Source organism: Oryza brachyantha, chromosome 7, assembly GCF_000231095.2.
Source record: "Oryza brachyantha chromosome 7, ObraRS2, whole genome shotgun sequence".
In the NCBI taxonomy this organism is placed as follows: Eukaryota; Viridiplantae; Streptophyta; class Magnoliopsida; order Poales; family Poaceae; genus Oryza; species Oryza brachyantha.
The window spans coordinates 911,075-928,004 of record NC_023169.2 but is presented as its reverse complement, the minus strand read 5'-3'; the positions used below and the strand labels follow the sequence as shown (position 1 = coordinate 928,004).

The 16,930-nt window shown below is 34.5% G+C and overlaps 1 protein-coding gene across 1 annotated transcript; it reads right to left on the bottom strand.

The window, feature by feature from the left end:
- Nucleotides 1–13,429: 13,429 nt before the first annotated feature.
- Nucleotides 13,430–13,972, bottom strand: LOC102701842 (pathogenesis-related protein PRB1-3-like). Its single transcript, XM_006658190.2, has one exon. The coding sequence runs from the start codon at nucleotides 13,970–13,972 to the stop codon at nucleotides 13,430–13,432; it is 543 nt and encodes a 180-aa protein (XP_006658253.2).
- Between the last annotated feature and the right edge of the window lie 2,958 nt (nucleotides 13,973–16,930).

Sequence of the window (16,930 nt, the reverse complement as noted above, 5' to 3'; positions counted from 1 at the left end):
CAACAAGAACTGTCCTCGATCGTCTCTGAAATGGCATTCGTCAGAATGCGATCCTCGGTCCCACAGTTAAGTAAATGCTCTCAATCATCACCTCATAATAAACTAGTAAACCAAAATTAATATAGTCATAATTCTTAAATCATAAATTTCAGCAAATATCAAGTTACCAATTCAGAACGAAATGCTAGCTTAAGGCCAATTATGCTCATTGTTTTTACATGTTTACGTGAACCGGGGCCTTTACGAAACAACTTTTCAATTTACAATAGTTAAAATTTTATGTAAAAACATCAATATCGCCTTTTTTAATCTCTATATATAGTGCTTATTACTTGATTAATCATAGTCAATGATTTACCAATACCACGTTTTGCCTGACACAATCAGCTCAGCATCTTCAGCAACATCGAACGGGAGAGTACAGAGGAGCCTCATGTAGGTAGGCAGGCATGAATTGTCAGTGCATGCCGATCGAATCTTGGCTATATCCTGCAGCTGGGAAAGACAGGAGGAAGAAGAAGAAGATGGTACAGTAGCAGTGGCAGTATAGCTCGTACGACGACGACGACGACGACGACGGCAGTCGGCAATTGCATGCGTTCCATTTGGAGCTCGATCGATCGCCGGTGACCGACCACACGCAGCGACGGCCGGCCGCCGGTCGACATCGCTCGATGGCGACCACTCGTCGTCGACGACGACATAGGTACGCCTCTCTCTCTCTCTCTCTCTCTCTCTCTCTCTCTCTCTCTGAAACTTTGACTCCATATCCATCCATGTAGGAGTATGCATCATCTGTTTGTTTGGAGCATCGTCGTGGTGGTCGTTGCTGTGCTTTCTGCACAAAAGTTGAGCAGTCGCGCCAAAAGGCAGGGGAATCAAATCAGCCGGCATTGGTCATACACAGAAGATTTCAGAGTCAGACATAACGGGTCAGTCAGTTCGATCGAGTTGGCGTTGGCTTTGATGCAAAAATAACAAGACCACGTTGCCCATGGCTGCCTCCATGTGGCACTGCTTCGTTTCGTACTAGCCTGTTGCCAACTTGTCCTGCATGGATCAACTTCAGAGCTGTAGTCATTTTAATTCCCTTAATAAAATATAAGTATTTTTTGATTATTTGAAATTATTAAAGTGACCTATATTAATAAATAAGCAATAAATAGGGTGAAAAGATATATATAACTGATAGATTTTTAAATATGAATTGATTGATAGGAAAATTAGTACTACGAATAGTATCATAAATAATTATATTCTAGCATAAGATTTAGATATCACAAATACTTACATTTTACAACATAATGAGTATGAATATACTGCACGCTTCTTTTGGTTTGTCCTAAATTTTATTCCTTTAAGTTTAAATAACATTATAGAAAAAATATATAACAAACAGATATATTATAAAATGCATTAACTAGGGTTTCAATAAAATTAATTTGGTATTGATGTTGTACCTTTTTACATAAACATTATCAGGCTCATCTTTTCGCTTCTGCTTAATCCGTATAAACCGAAATTTAACTTTTAAACAATAAATTTGTAATTAATTTTGAAGGTATTTTTATTGTAGTTTTTTATCTATACTTTTAGATCACTAATATATATATATATATATATATATATATATATATATATATATATATATATATATAAAAGTTTAACGTCATTTTGTTTTTTTCTTGGACCAACCAAACGATGAGCACACGTTAACTTACCGAAGTTTGACTTAGAGAACACTAAAACTCCTTACGTTTTCAAACAAAATAAACATAAGAAAATAAGTTTTTAAAATAAACGAAGTAGTATATATATCGATCACAAAATTAAAAATCAGAAAAATCGATCAATCGTCCAGCTGTCAGAGAGGACATAGCAGGAACTCGGATATCAAAATATAACTGCATTTCTTATATTAAATAAGCAAATTAGTTGTTAGAGAAATAACTAAATGACTCATATTAAATAAAGAGATCGTATATAATGTGAGCTAAATATAGATAGAAAAGATAAAGATTTGAATATGAGTTGATTAATGGATAACTTAATTTATAAATGTATTAAGATAAATTTAAATTTTAGAATACGTCTATTATACAGCTTCTTCGTCAATGATGGATTCTTTATCCATTATTAAAAAGCTGGATTCTTTTATCTATTATTAAAAAATAATATATTATTATAGAGGAGAGGTATTACATGACCGGTCTACGGTTGCTGGGACTAGTCATGTTGATGTACAGGTAACAGGTTATATCACCAGAGGATAATGGTCAAAAGAATCGATCTTATCGAACAGCTGGATGGGACTTAAAGCAATGCACCAACGCTGGGCTTTTCCCACAACTCAGACCTACGCCAGCCTCGTACATGTATTCCTACTCCGTCGTTTATAATATACTGTATTTAACATGCTGCCGCCATGTCCTCTCGGTATTCATCTTCATTTGTTCATAAAATATCAACAGTACATTTATTTAATTTCCAAATAAAGTCGAAAGACAAATAATGGTATGGCAGCCAGGCCATAATCAAGCTTCTCCATTCATGTGGATTGAGATTCCTCAAAACCAGACTAGCCCTTACATATACTTCCTATGCGGTAAATTACTACATCCGTCTCGTTCCATGATAAATACATTTAAATTTAAACTGCAGTGATGTAATTATTATAGGGTGAAGATAATTATTATTACCTATGTTACATAATAAATATATTTGTGGGATTCAATTTTGCTTTATAAAAGGTGTATATGTCACTTACTAGCTAGTTTTTCTTCGATCACCTCATATATTCAAATATCTATCAATATTACCTCTAGTTGTCTCTCACTGTATATAATATGCTTACTTAATTAGGGGTATTTAAGTTAACTTACCTTATAACCGATTTGCTCTGTAATACTAAACATGTGCTTATATATATTGCAAAACAGAGGGAGCAGCACTGCTGCAGTATTAGATGCCCCTCTTCACAAGAGAGACGGTTGGAGCATTTTTTAACGGTTTAAATTTAACTTTTGATCACACGTCTTATTTAAAGAATTTTATGGTTAGTTTTTTTATATAATAAAATATGAATAGTACTTGTAACTAGCTTTTTTAAAGAAAATTATAATTTTTTTAAATAAGACAAACGGTAAAATATTGGACACACAATTAAGGGGTTATCTTTGCATTTTAAAAGAAAAGGCAAATAATACATTTGTAAATAAAAATAATTTGTGAATAAATTTTTATATGGGTTCATACGATTTAAAAGTCTAAGCCAAAAAATAAGCTACAATAAAAACATCAAAATCAACCCTAAGTGTTTAAGATTTAAAATTAAATATAAGCAAAAGCCATAAATAAGATGATAAATAGACAAATACAGTTAATTGAAACATCTACGTAACTTCTGTACTCTACTGGGTTGAATACATATCCTCGAGGCGAGAGCTGGTCAAAATTCGATATAGTATGCGCGATGATTGCCATGGCTTCAGTTTCAGATCCTACGAGCTGTCGCTTGCAGATAACCTGCCCCCTGAAATTACAAGACACGCATGCAGAATGCAGATCGAAGTAGTAGAGGAGATGAATGTTTTACTACCACTGAAAAGACCCCTAAAGGCTGTGGATTCATCATAGTTTTCATGGATGGTGCTCATGAAAATGAAACCTAACTGTACATACAAATCGTGAGATGAATTTGTGCTAATAATAGATTAGTTAGGTTTAAAAAATTCGTTATATTTTTAGGTGAGCTATAAAGTTTTTCTATTTGTGTTCGAAAACCGGTTTCTTTCGATATCCGATTAAATGTCTGACGTGATATTTTTTTAAAAATTTTTGGTAACCCCTTAATATGTGAGGTGCATACCCTACGTACTTCCATCTAATTTGTCCCAGTTTTGGTTGGACTTGAGGATTCGCCCACTTTTATTTAAAGCTAGCGTTTGAACGTATGGTAACACATTTTATCTCCCCCCCCCCCCCCCCCCCCCCGGCCACACCACCACTACCTTAATTTTCCAACCTAGACCATCATCAGATTATAAAGTACATATATTTTTTTTGTTTGGAACAGAGGCACGAAACAAGTCATACGAATTAATTACTACTAATAAGTTCGATATTTCAAGAGTTTAATTAAGAAAGTTGATGGTGACATAAGCAGACCCAAATATATATATGACTGGCTCCGGCGACATCTCTAGGTTCCCTTTTGCTGCATGCGCACGCATTTCTTCACAATACTACCCTCTGCATTGCAACGAAATTTTATTAAAAATATTATTATTATTATATTATTAAAGTATAATAAATAAAAATGGTTTGATATATAGATCTTAGTTATTTTTTCTTTCAAAAATAAAGAGAGGGTTGGTGATGGGCAGGTGATAGATTTACCACCAGCCACCACTACCACTTTTTTTATAGAAGTATAGAATCCTTTCGATTAATATCGCGCAGATCTAGACATCTTTAGACACGTAGTAATAGGTTTTTATCAACGTCCAACTTGCATGTTAATGATCGAGACGTTTGTCAATTAAAAGCCCAACACTTGTGGGCCCAAGCACCTTAATTATGTCAATGGAATGACCGGTGCAGAGCAGATTAGGAGACGAAGTCATTTTCATCACTGTAAATCTATGTCATCAACATGGGAGATAGATAGATAGATACTGGCATCTGGTAGTTTTTGAATTATAAGCCCAAGGTTCCTTTGCAAATACAAAAAGTATATATGCGGCCATCTGAATATATAGAAGTCCACGCAAGGAGCTTAGCTATCTCTAGATAATAATCTTCCCATGAAGACAAATATTCTTATCCTATTCACAATTTAGAAGAGCATAATTAATTAATTAATTAATATTCTTGGTCGTGTCATGCTAATAGCATATATATATACAGCACAAGATCACTATGCACCTAATTAAATGAAAGATCACTATGCAAATAATTAATCGCATGAGACAATTAAACCAAACAAGGGGGTACATAACGTGTAACCTTTCTTCTTCGTATGTCTATTCCATTTAAAAAGAAAAACATTAAAGATGGTGGTAAGTCTGTCACCCATAATAAAGATAATACATGAGGTTAGAGGTATGTAAGTGCTCTCTAAAACTAGATCCCCATTTGTTTGAACTCTCAAGAGGAGAGGAGCGTGGGACAAAGTTGTCTCTATAATTTTCATATATCCTACATGATATTAGATTATGACTCAAATATACTAGTCTCAGTCCAATATGAGTACTAGTAATAGTTCTATTATAGTACTAGTCCTATTCAATGTCTATAAATATAATCTACCCTTGAAGCTGTAATCCCATACTGTTATTAGTGGATTTGTCTTTCGTGTTTTTTCCTCTCTGTCTTAGAGAAGTTTCTTTCACGTTAATCTTGTCTTTTGATTTGTTATTTCCAACATATAATCTCTTGTCACCTTGGTTCAAGTAATATTTAAAGTTCTTAACTAATTATTGAGAAAACCTATGATCTCTTGTCACCTTGATTCAAGTAATATTTAAAGTTCTTAACTAATTACTGAGAAAACCCGTTGCAACGCATGAGTTCTCTCCTAGTACGTCTGGGTGCATGGTTTTCAAAGCAGATAATATACCAATCACATCTTATGTGTGCGTAGGAGATGTTGTGATACGATGTCTACGTCCAATCTGTAGAGTAGTTGAACACTAGATGTAGATTTTAGTAGCGAGTGTTCAATTTCATTTTGTATATCTATGACATTTTTAGTGTGGAGATTTAATTTCCTACATTTATGCTATGTTAATATATAGCATCTCTGCCTATATATGTTATTTAAAATGCAGTTACCATATATAACTAATGGACAAAATTGGATCCATTTATTTTTAGTTACCCGTCCATTTTTTTTAAAAAAAATATTGCTTCCACTTATTGAACGGGCAGATATATGATATCGGAAAAACCTTGCATGGTCGGAAGATATATATAATTAATCCTCTGTCCTATATAATAGTAAGGTTAAAATTTAAACTAGAAAGTTTTATCAATATTTTGGAAGTAGTACTTAGCTAGACTAACCGTGGTGATTACTCTATTCCAAAATATAAATATTTTTAGAATTCATATTTTATACCACAATATAATTATTTCAGTAATGATTCTTATGATTTCAACCATTCTAGAGTCAATCAGCTCGATGCTTAGAAAAGAAATATAATCAATTAAAATTCAAAAATTGATCAATCATATGATAAAAAGAAATATTTTAATATCTTTTAGCCTATACTAAACAACAAAATATTATAGGCAGTACATACAGTATAAAATGTGGGAATTAAGCACGGAAAGATAAAAAGAGAAGTGCAGCGCTGGCAGTAAAGGCTGGGAAAGGTGAGAAGAGGAGAGGAGAGAGAGAGAGAAAGGCAGCCATGGAAAGAAGAAAGGGAGAAGAGCAGCAGCAGGCGAGAAGAGGAAAAAAAAAGAAGAGAAAAAAAGCCCGCGAATCGCGCGGGGTTCTGCGGCGGTGCAGTCTCCCGTCGCGTCGTTGCCGGAGCCGGGCCCACACGTCGGCGTCTCCTCTGCGCATGTGCATGCTACAGAGATCACCACTGTACGTAGCGACTCCAAAAGATGCCCATACCATCGTCATGTGTACTTTTAGTTCTGTTCTTGCTTAATAAAATTAAAATTTTTATTCTTAAATTTAAATCTAAAATTGATTTTAGAGTTTTAATCGTATTTTACTTTCAGCATTTAATTTTAGATATATATATATATAAGTTTAATTCATCAGTTATATTAAATGTGTTGTTTATAACGATAACTCCACGCCACGCCTTCTTGAACCATATAACTATGTTATAAACTAAAATATTTAAATAGTAAGCTTATTTTTAATGTTTTAGAATCGAAATTTATTTTTAAATTTCTGCTTTTACATAAACGAGAATACATACGTAAAGTCTTAATTATAAGTTGTTTTTAATTGGTAATAAATTGTTTGGCTTATGTTCCATTGCAATGGAACAATCGATGCCATGCTCATCATCCTAGTAGCGGTAAATTGGATCCGTGACTCATGACAGTGCACGACTACTAGTATTCCATGCATGCAGACACGGAGTATGCTATATTTGCATCTACAAATGGATTACTAGTTTTTATTTTTTTTTATTGTTGGTAGCAAGCAGACTTATAGTTTTATATTTTTAAGAAAAAAAGGTCAAAACCCTATTTTTCATTAAAGCGAAAGAAAGTATTATCAGGAGAATTAATCGGCTAAAAATTTTGACAAAACATGACAAAAACACAAACAACGACTCTGAACAAGCAGACCCAAAGTCGTTGATTGTAACCGGAAGCATTTTGTTTTTAGGATAACTGAAAGGAAATTTGCTATGTTTTATATATAGTGGGAACAATTAAAGAAAAGCCAAAAATGTGAAAAACGCTAGAAAACAAACCACATATAAAACAAAATATTAGAAATCATTTGTACAGACAGTTCACGTGGACCATTTTGTTTGGGACATATGAAAAATAATTAAGGTGCACTGGTGCAGTGTGTGATCAGTTCATGCATGCGTGCTTATTTGCATTTATTTGTTCCTTTTATTGGTTCCATGGGGCCGGCCGGCCGGGATTTCACTCTCCTAATTTGCTTTAATCTGGGGTAGAAAAAAAAAATCAAAAGACATGTTTACAAATGAAAAATAATTTTTATATAAAATTTTTATATACTTGTTCTTATCGGTGTAAAAGCTAAGACTAAAAATAAACTACGTATTTTAAACTGTAAAATCAACTTAAAAGATTAGGTTGTTGGCGGATATATATGCGCTAAAAGAACATGAAAGGCAGTATGAAACGAATAATTAATGAAGTAGCTTTAGCTTGATCGAGTATGAAAGTGCTGAAAAATAGCGGTATGTAGACTTACGTATTCATACGACCGAGTACGAACAGATTAAGAGAACATCACGTGACATATACTTGATACTCCGTCCTAAAACAAATCAACTTTTCAGTTTTTATATATTGTTTAACTCTTCGTCTTATTAAAAAATTTACGATTAATAATTTTATTTTTATTAGATGATAAAATATAAATAGTATTTTATATGGGACTAATTTTTTTAAAATTTCTTAAATTTTTTTTAAATAAAACGGATGATCAAATGCTCGACATAAAAACCGAAAAATTAGTTTTTTTACCGATGGAGTATATATATATCTGATGCGTGTTAATGCATGTATGGGACTTTGATCGAACAGGAGACATTCCCCAAAGTGATCAAATCAACATGACCATCAGAATACCTGATTGACAGCACTGCAGCTGGTTACGTGCTCGTTTGCCTTGCCCTGAAATGCTTCTGGATTGGTGATGGTTTGGTTTCCATGTAAAAGATAAACATTACATTTATAAAGGAAAAATAATTTATAACTAAAACTTTTATGTACATGTACTCTTAGTGATTTAAAAATTAATATAGAAAAACAAACTTCACTGAAAAATCTTAAAATCAACGTTAAAAATATATATTTTGACTTATAGATATAAACATAAATGAAAACATAAGCGAAGAGATAAGTACGTTCGTACTCCCAACTTTTAATTTAATCTCTTGTGATGTGTAGTACGTACGGACTTATATCATGGCTAACTGTTATTTACTGTTAATTAATATTTTAATGATGGAGAACGTACCCATATATAAGGCACCAGGAGATATCATTTTTTTTCTATGTAAATTTTAGTATCTCTCGGTATCTCGGTATCTTAGATAGTAGAAGGTATTAAATTTTATACTAAAACTTTGATAACTCTTGATACAAGAACAGTAAAATTCTTAAAAAACACCCTTGTGATGATTTTGTTAATCTCAGATATGCCGATCCATTTTTAAGGTGTTATTTATAGAGATAGTGTATGAATGTGTTACTAGATATAAGTATGCACACGTCATGAACGTTTATGATTGTGCTTCATATCTAAAAATTACATGGATCATGATTGTATATGTCTTTTTTATTTCTTTTCGGCCACAGGATAGACCGGCATGGATGCATAACGATGAATGTACGTGTGCATTGATGGGTTAAAATATTAATTATTAGGATTTATTTACCTTTAGGGAGCACATCATTCTCTCATAAAAAAAACTTTGGGAACACATACCATTATCACACTAATCTCTTAATCAGAAAGTGAGCTGATGAGCACTTTGTAGGCATCAATCGATCAGATATTATCTACACAAAAAAGATTTGGAGGCAAAAAGGTGATCCATACTGACCGCTGTATTATCTTATCGGCAGGGCAGATCAAGATAAAGATAAATAAATGCAATTATTAAACTAGGAGCATGCACGTCTAGCTGGATGGCATATAATTGTGATTTGAGAAACTACTGCTGCCATTTATTTTACAGCGTGAGACATTATAGCTTTAGTTATATACATATAAATTCTAATTAATTTAAACATAACTATATAAGTTTTTTAATAGATGAATCTATATAAAACTAAAACTAAAAAGTTTGACCATATAAAAAGACTAAAACTAAAAAATTTGACCATATAAAAAATTGAGTAGTAATTAATAAAGCACGGTATGTTTGATAGGACATCAGCTCTCACATTCTAGTTCGGTGTAGCTAGAGCTTTAGTAAATAATCCAGATATTAAGATCCATGAGAAAATAGAGTGAAGCAGGCCGAGGCGTTTTATTTAAAAAATAACTTGGGTGGGTGAAGCCTTCAAGTTAGCTTTATGAAAACTACTCCATCCGCCCGGTTGACAGGGCAAGATTTTCTAACTTTACCTAGATTCGTATAAATGTTAATAAATTTAGACATATATATATAAATTATATATATTTATCAATGGATGAATTTAGATTACTTGTACGATATGAAACGACGAAGTTAGTATAACGTAAGAGTTGAGTTATACCAAACAAATGTACTGCTAAAAAAATTAGGAATTAATAATCGATGTCTAGCTAGTGGTACAACGTAAATAGCTTACATAATAATGGTCTATTGACAAGTATAGTTTTTAGTTTTTAAAATTTTAACCTACCATGCTATAATAGTTTCATATCATTTTATTATCACAAAAATCTTAGACCTTCGCAAAATCCTTTATAGTTCAATTGCTACAAGAACCCTTGGCCCGTCTTTTATTTATCTATTTTCTTATCTTAACCCCACGAAAATATTTAAAAGTGCTTATATTTTACTAGTACAGACAATTAGACAAAGCACACATGGAGGAATTAAGACAGTACAACAAACTAACATTTGGTATATGCACATATCCATTTGAGAGATGGTGACATTCTTTCAGATCATCACAAATTCACAATCCAATTGTAATTTGTGTTTCTTCAAAAAGCAGTACCAGTGGGCATGGCCAATCAGTCGTCAGAGGCTAAGCTAGCTAGCTGGAAATACATCAAGGAGTACAGTAGGGTTTTGCATGCAAGAGAAGTTGATGAACAGAGAGAGAGGTACAGCCAATGGCGATCGAGGGTGAGAGACAAGCGTGGGGCCCACCACAGCGACTGGTGGGCCCTACTCCCTGTCAACTCAACGTCCCTTCTGTCCTCTCTCTTAACTCCACTGCAACCCTTTCTCTCTCTACTTTCTTTACGCCTTTTTCACTTCCTTCTCTCTCTTCCTGTTAAATTTTATACCTGTGAATACGTATATTCATTGATCCAGGTACGAATCTATACGTATATATCTGTGCACAAAGGTTGAAAAGGGCGCCGTGCAAATTCGTTCAGAATCTGAATCCGAGGAAGGTGATTTCCCCAGCTATATTTATAAATAAAAAAATAATATGTAAGTACAAATTTTATATATGTATTTTTTATTGATCAGACAGAAAATAAATTTTAATAAAAATCCCATAATTAATTTTAAATTAAAGATTAAAAAAATTAAATTTTAACTTACAAACGTAAACAGAAATAAAAAAAATGGGATGTGAATCGTGTTCTCGTGGTTTCGATTTGATCCGACCACTAGTACACCAGCTATTTTCTTCCTTTTTGTGTTTGTCTGGATTTGATCAACTTGTTGAGAAATCAGAACATGGCACTAGCTAGCTAGGTTGGAACAATAATCTTCCACCGCATGTCTAAATATAATAGGATATGTATGCATATTAATTGTTCGGACGGTTGCGTTCTTTTCCGGCTAAAGATGAAATATTATCTTATTTTTATTATGATAATAGTTAGATCAATAATAAACAATGGAATAAGATATATACATCATAGATAATATAATAAACAAATTGTACCATTTAGTAGCACTAGAAGCGTGCACGTATAAGTACCTAATTTTCAAAATAATCAAAGGAAAAGATCAAAGTAACCGACTTAGCCTGCGTTCGGTTGGGTAGGAAGGATGGTTAGTTATCTGACACGGAAAATATAGTGGTAGATTATTATATGATTAATTAATTATTAATTATAAAAATTATAAAATAGATTAATATGTTTTTAAAGCAACTTTTCTATAGAAATTTTTTGCAAAAATATACCGTTTAGTAGTTCGAAAAACGCGTGCGTGAAAACTGAGAGGGTTTGAATAACTTATCCAAGGTGCCAAACGTGGCCTAAATCTAATTAGTCTACTGGACGTACGGTTACTGGGCTAAACGGTTTTGTTTTCACGGAAGCCATCAAACTCTGGTGAGAGATTCAAATAAATTTTAACAAAAAAACGCTCTGTTTATTTTCTTAATTTAACTTTAGCAGCAGTGACGGATCTAGCCAGCAAGATTAGGGGGTCTGAACAAGCTAGATAAAGTTTTAGCTCCTTTTTTATTGATCTTTGCCATAAAATTTTAGGGGGTTTTTGTGTGGCTCCAATAGCTTTAACGGAGACAGTGGGGGCTCAAGCCCCTGCCACCATTCTGTCTCTGTTTAGTAGGACAATAGAGAAAACTGTGACACGCTGTAACTTATTGCCGGTAATTTATATCACAGAAATTACCATCTTATAGCCTTCTCCAAAACCTTGAATTTTTTTCACTTTAAGGTGAAATCGAATAATCCTACAATATTCCTAGTATTAAATTAACGCGTTCGAGAGGAGCTCCTGATGCGTAGCCATCGGAAATTAAATAACCGAGTCAAAAATAATTTCACATCCCTTTCGTATTATTTTTATTTCCCATCAAAATTCAACCGAGTTTGCAGCGACATGATCAGCTTATGTTGCAATCCCCATTAAAAGTTTTGCTCCGTGGATCGTGAAATTTGCGACATGATCAGAGGTTATGCATTTTTGGTCGACATTTTTGAGAAAAATTTCTCCGTGATTGACAACGTGTACGAACTCAAATAACTTTTGCATCCGTGCAGAAAATGTAATAGCATTAGTTTCGACCCGAATGCCCAAATTTGGGCCCGGCCCATCAGTCACTCAGCTATACTAGTGCAGCCCAATTTATATGGGCCGGAAGCACCTCTTAGGGCCGAGCTAATCATGTGGCGGCCCATAAAACACCTCTGACCATTCATGGGCTACACTTTCTCTATGCTCTGACAATCTTTTGTTATGTCTGTGCACTTGAGAAGTTGAGGTTGATGAAGACTGTAGGTAGAATAGAATGATGTGTTCCATAATCACCCCGGAGACATGTAAAAATGGCGAATGATAATCTGAAAATAGTTTTGAAGTACTAATCATGTCAAGCTGTATAGCGAAGTACAACTAACTATCATAGTATTGTACTAGTGTAACTCTTTATCATCGGAATCTTGCTTACACATGTGCATCTATAAAAGTCCAGTAATTAAGTTCACTCAAGTGGGATATTAACACTAAGCAAGCACCATGATCAATTCAGAGTAGTTAACACAGAAATGCAAATATCTTAATAAACACATGGTTTATTTATTTCCGTATCACAACTGTTTTCTTGATAAAGGAAGCTCAGGTTTGCTAAACCTTAGATAAGCATACATCTGGAATAGGGCAATAAATCTGATACAACTTTTGACATCTGCATAGTTACGAGACGCCTAACCTAAAAGAAGCTAGCTCCATTGCATTTTATTGGTAGTAGAATTTAATCCACGCTGTTGATATTTTTTTATCGGACGACTATGGTTAAATTATACTCTTAATAATATCGTGTGTACTAGAAATTTGAAAGGGTAATATCGTCCTTTTTATTATGATCTTTATTACCAAAAAATAAAATTACAAAATATTGCTAATCAATTAATTAACAAAGTAAAAAATATTATTTTTAATTAATGACTGAGAGTAGTTCATACTGATAGTATAATGCACCGGAGAGTTGTCCAACCTAAAATTATTGTGAAAGAAAGAAACAAAAGAAAAAAAGAACAGCTTGACAACGATTATACATGCGTAGGGCACGGGCTGTGAATCGAGAACTCCGAATACTTTTAGTACGGGGATTCGCCGGCCACGTTTCCTCGCCGCCAGTAGTTGCAGGTGATGATGACGCCGCGGCCGCCGTCGCAGACGACGGTGGCGCAGCCGATGTCCGTCGAGTTGAGCCACACCACCTGCGTGTAGTGGCCGCACGTGTTCCCCTCCGGCGCCGAGCAGCTGTTGGTGTCGTGGTCGTACCACTGCTCCTCCGACGCCCACGACGCCACGGCGTCGGCCGCCGTCGAGCCGGCGTCGGAGCTGAAGTACATGTTCTCCCCGTAGAGTATGGTGCCCGAGGACTGGAGCTCGCAGCCGCCGTCTTTGATCAGCTCCGCCGCGTAGCTCTGCGCGTACTCCGCCACCGTGGCGTTCCATGTCACCGCCGGCACGCCCACGAGGGCCCTCGTCGCGTTGTGTGGGTACACATAGTAGTCCTCCGGCAACTCCTGCTGCGCCCTGCACGGCGGCGGCATGGCCAGCGCAAGTGATGCAGCTAATAACAGCAAGAGGGCTACAGAGCTGCTTGACGACCACGCGGCCATGGCCATTTGCATCACTTGGGATGGGACAAATCGATCGATCAAGCTAGACGAAAAAGATGGAGAGATTAGTACTGTGCCTTGCTGGTATTTATAGGGCCGGCTATATATATACGATCAGGTGTAGTAAAATTACAAGTTCATCGTCGTGTCCATGCTTTAATGTTGCTTCGAGATACTCAAAACTCAAATTGCAATAGTAAATTAACCTCTTAACCTAGTACCATTGTGTATTCAAGTTGTGCCGTCGATCAATCATGGAAGTCTAGGTAAAGTTCGATATTGTGGAGGTCGACGGATCGAGAAATTAAATACTTGTACATCACTCTTTGTTGTTTAACTCTCCCCTGTTCGATAATTCTTGCCATTTTAGATAATGATATGGTCTCTGGAGGGACACGTTGCAACAATGTGACACCGAGAGGAGATTCTAGGTTTTCACCTTCCGAGTAGAGGTAAACTGTCAAGGACGTTAGCCTGACTGAGGAGGGGGTGTAATACTCCAATCCATTGATACAGTTTGTGGTCTACATGTGTTCTTGTTTCGGTTCGGCCTATTGGGCCCAAGTGCTTACCGAGGACGTCAACGCTGAGGGAGAGAGTGTAATACCCTAACACATTGATAGTGTTTTAGACCTTATGTGTTCTCCTTTTGGTTCGGCCTTTTAGGGCCAAGTGTTTAATTGGTATGATTAGTCTTATATGGAGATTATAGGTAGGTTTGGGCCGATTTATATACCCAGTTTATCTTTAGCATATTAACTGCAGGCCAACCTCTTATACAAAACAGGAAGGAAAATGTAAGCGGATGTTTTACGAATGTGGGCCCACTTAACGTGTAGAGTGAGCTGGGTAGATTCGGGGGCTGGGTTGTTACCATCGCACCATCATCCGTCGGAATCAAGCCATCATCACGGTTACACTCTTGCTTAGATGGTTCATCGTTGATGGTACTGAGGCTAATGCAGAATATACCATATAAATAGGTGGGAGGGAAGAGGGATGGATTAAAAGGTAGATAGGCTTGCTATATTTGGCCAACATGATGTCCCACTTATTAGAGTGCATTTTTTACTTAAGTTGGTTGACTTTAATCTGGCATGAAGAGCCATATAGCTAAGGGGGTGATTTTGCTTATTTGCCTTTTTCATAGAAAAAGCCAAACGACATATTTATAAATAAAAAATAATTTATAAATAAAATTTTTATATATGTATTCTTAGATATTAAAAAGCCAAGGCTGGAAAATAAACTTCAGTAAAAAACCTTTAAAATTAACTCCAAATTTATGGTTAAAAATTTAAATTTTGGCTTAGAAATGCTTACTTGTGTCCACACCCCTCTTGTGTCCACGTATACGTTTCATGATAGGGTTGTCAGTTCAAATGGTTAGGGTATGGTAAAAGATAGCTACCCATTTGAATTTGGGAAATTTGCAACCGTGTCATTATAATTTTATAAGGTTGGAGATATGTCATTGATATCTTATTGACATGTGAACCCCATAAGTCAATGACTCGTGGGTTGGGATGATATATATATTTAATTCAGCAAAATTACAATGTCAACTTTGTAATTTTTCCTTTCAATTTTGGGTATAGGTATGGTATTCCCATTTTATCTATACCTATTCCCGAATGTATAAATTCAGATCTAAAATTTTTAAACTCGTGTTCTCAATAAAAAAATGTTAAACTTAACTGATTTTTTTAGAAATGATTTATTATGTTGAAGAGCAACTTAATATATTTTGATCCATTTGTACATGTAAAATCCACATATGTCCATTATATTATCCATTGGGTTCCCATACATGCATTAAGTAATATCCATTTAGTTTTAGTATATGTAATATTTTTCTCGGTCATCGTTTTGCTCAATTTAAGCATATATAAGCGAAATAGCTTATTACCGATTACAAATAATTCATAACTAAAATTTTCATATAAGTTTTCTTAATGACCTAAAAACAAACGAAGAAAAATAAACCACGAAAAACCTTAACAACAATTCTAAATTTAAGTGTTAAAATTTAAAATTTGTTTTACAAACATAAGTACATGAGAAAAGACAAGTAGAAGAGAGAAAAGATAAGTACTATAAATGAAATTTCGTATAGTAACGAGTTAACACTTGCCCGTAAGCTACAAGTGGCAGAGCTACCTTCTTTATCTCCTTAATTAACTTCTAAATCCTGATCTGTTTAGACACATTGCATCCACATGGCCATAGCCTGCAGTCAACTCACCGGCTGGGTCAAGATGCACAATCGATCATGTTAGCGCCAGGTCGTATATCTGATCGATCGAGCTGAATATGGCGACTAACATGTTACTCCCTCCGTAAAAAAGAATAATACTCTCTCCGTTTTATAATGTAAGATGTTTGACTTGTTTTATTATAATGTTTGAATATTCGTCTTATTGATACGGATTAAATTCGGAACGGGCCGGAGAAAATATTTTTTCTTTTACTATGTCCCAGTTGTTTATCTTGAAATTGGATGGATTATAGTTTTCTTTGCAAAAAAAAAAAAACAAACAACATATACCACCGTTTACAAGATAACAAATACTAGTCCCACATGGTTTATAATACTCCCTTCACTAACTTTTTTATTTTATGCAATTGATTTTTAGGTCTACTTTAATATAACCATTTATCTTATCTAAATAATTGTAGAATCATTATTTTATTATGATTTTATTTATTACTAAATAACATTTAAACTTAACTTATAACTTTATATATTTGCAAAAATATTTATATAAGACAAACATTCAAACGTTCGTCAAAAATTAATAGTTAGGAACAATTATAAATTTGCCATTGGTTTAAAATGTTATTACAAAACTGCCACTAAAAAAATTATAAAAATACTACTAGAATTGTCATTCGAGTGACATTGTTGCAATTTAGCAAAAGCAGCAGTAAATTTGCAAATGTCCCAAATTAATAGTGTGAAATAAAAGA

Bases quoted from the DNA above. Each gene is read 5' to 3' on its own strand.
- LOC102701842 (XM_006658190.2), bottom strand. From the start codon at position 13,972: ATGCAAATGGCCATGGCCGCGTGGTCGTCAAGCAGCTCTGTAGCCCTC.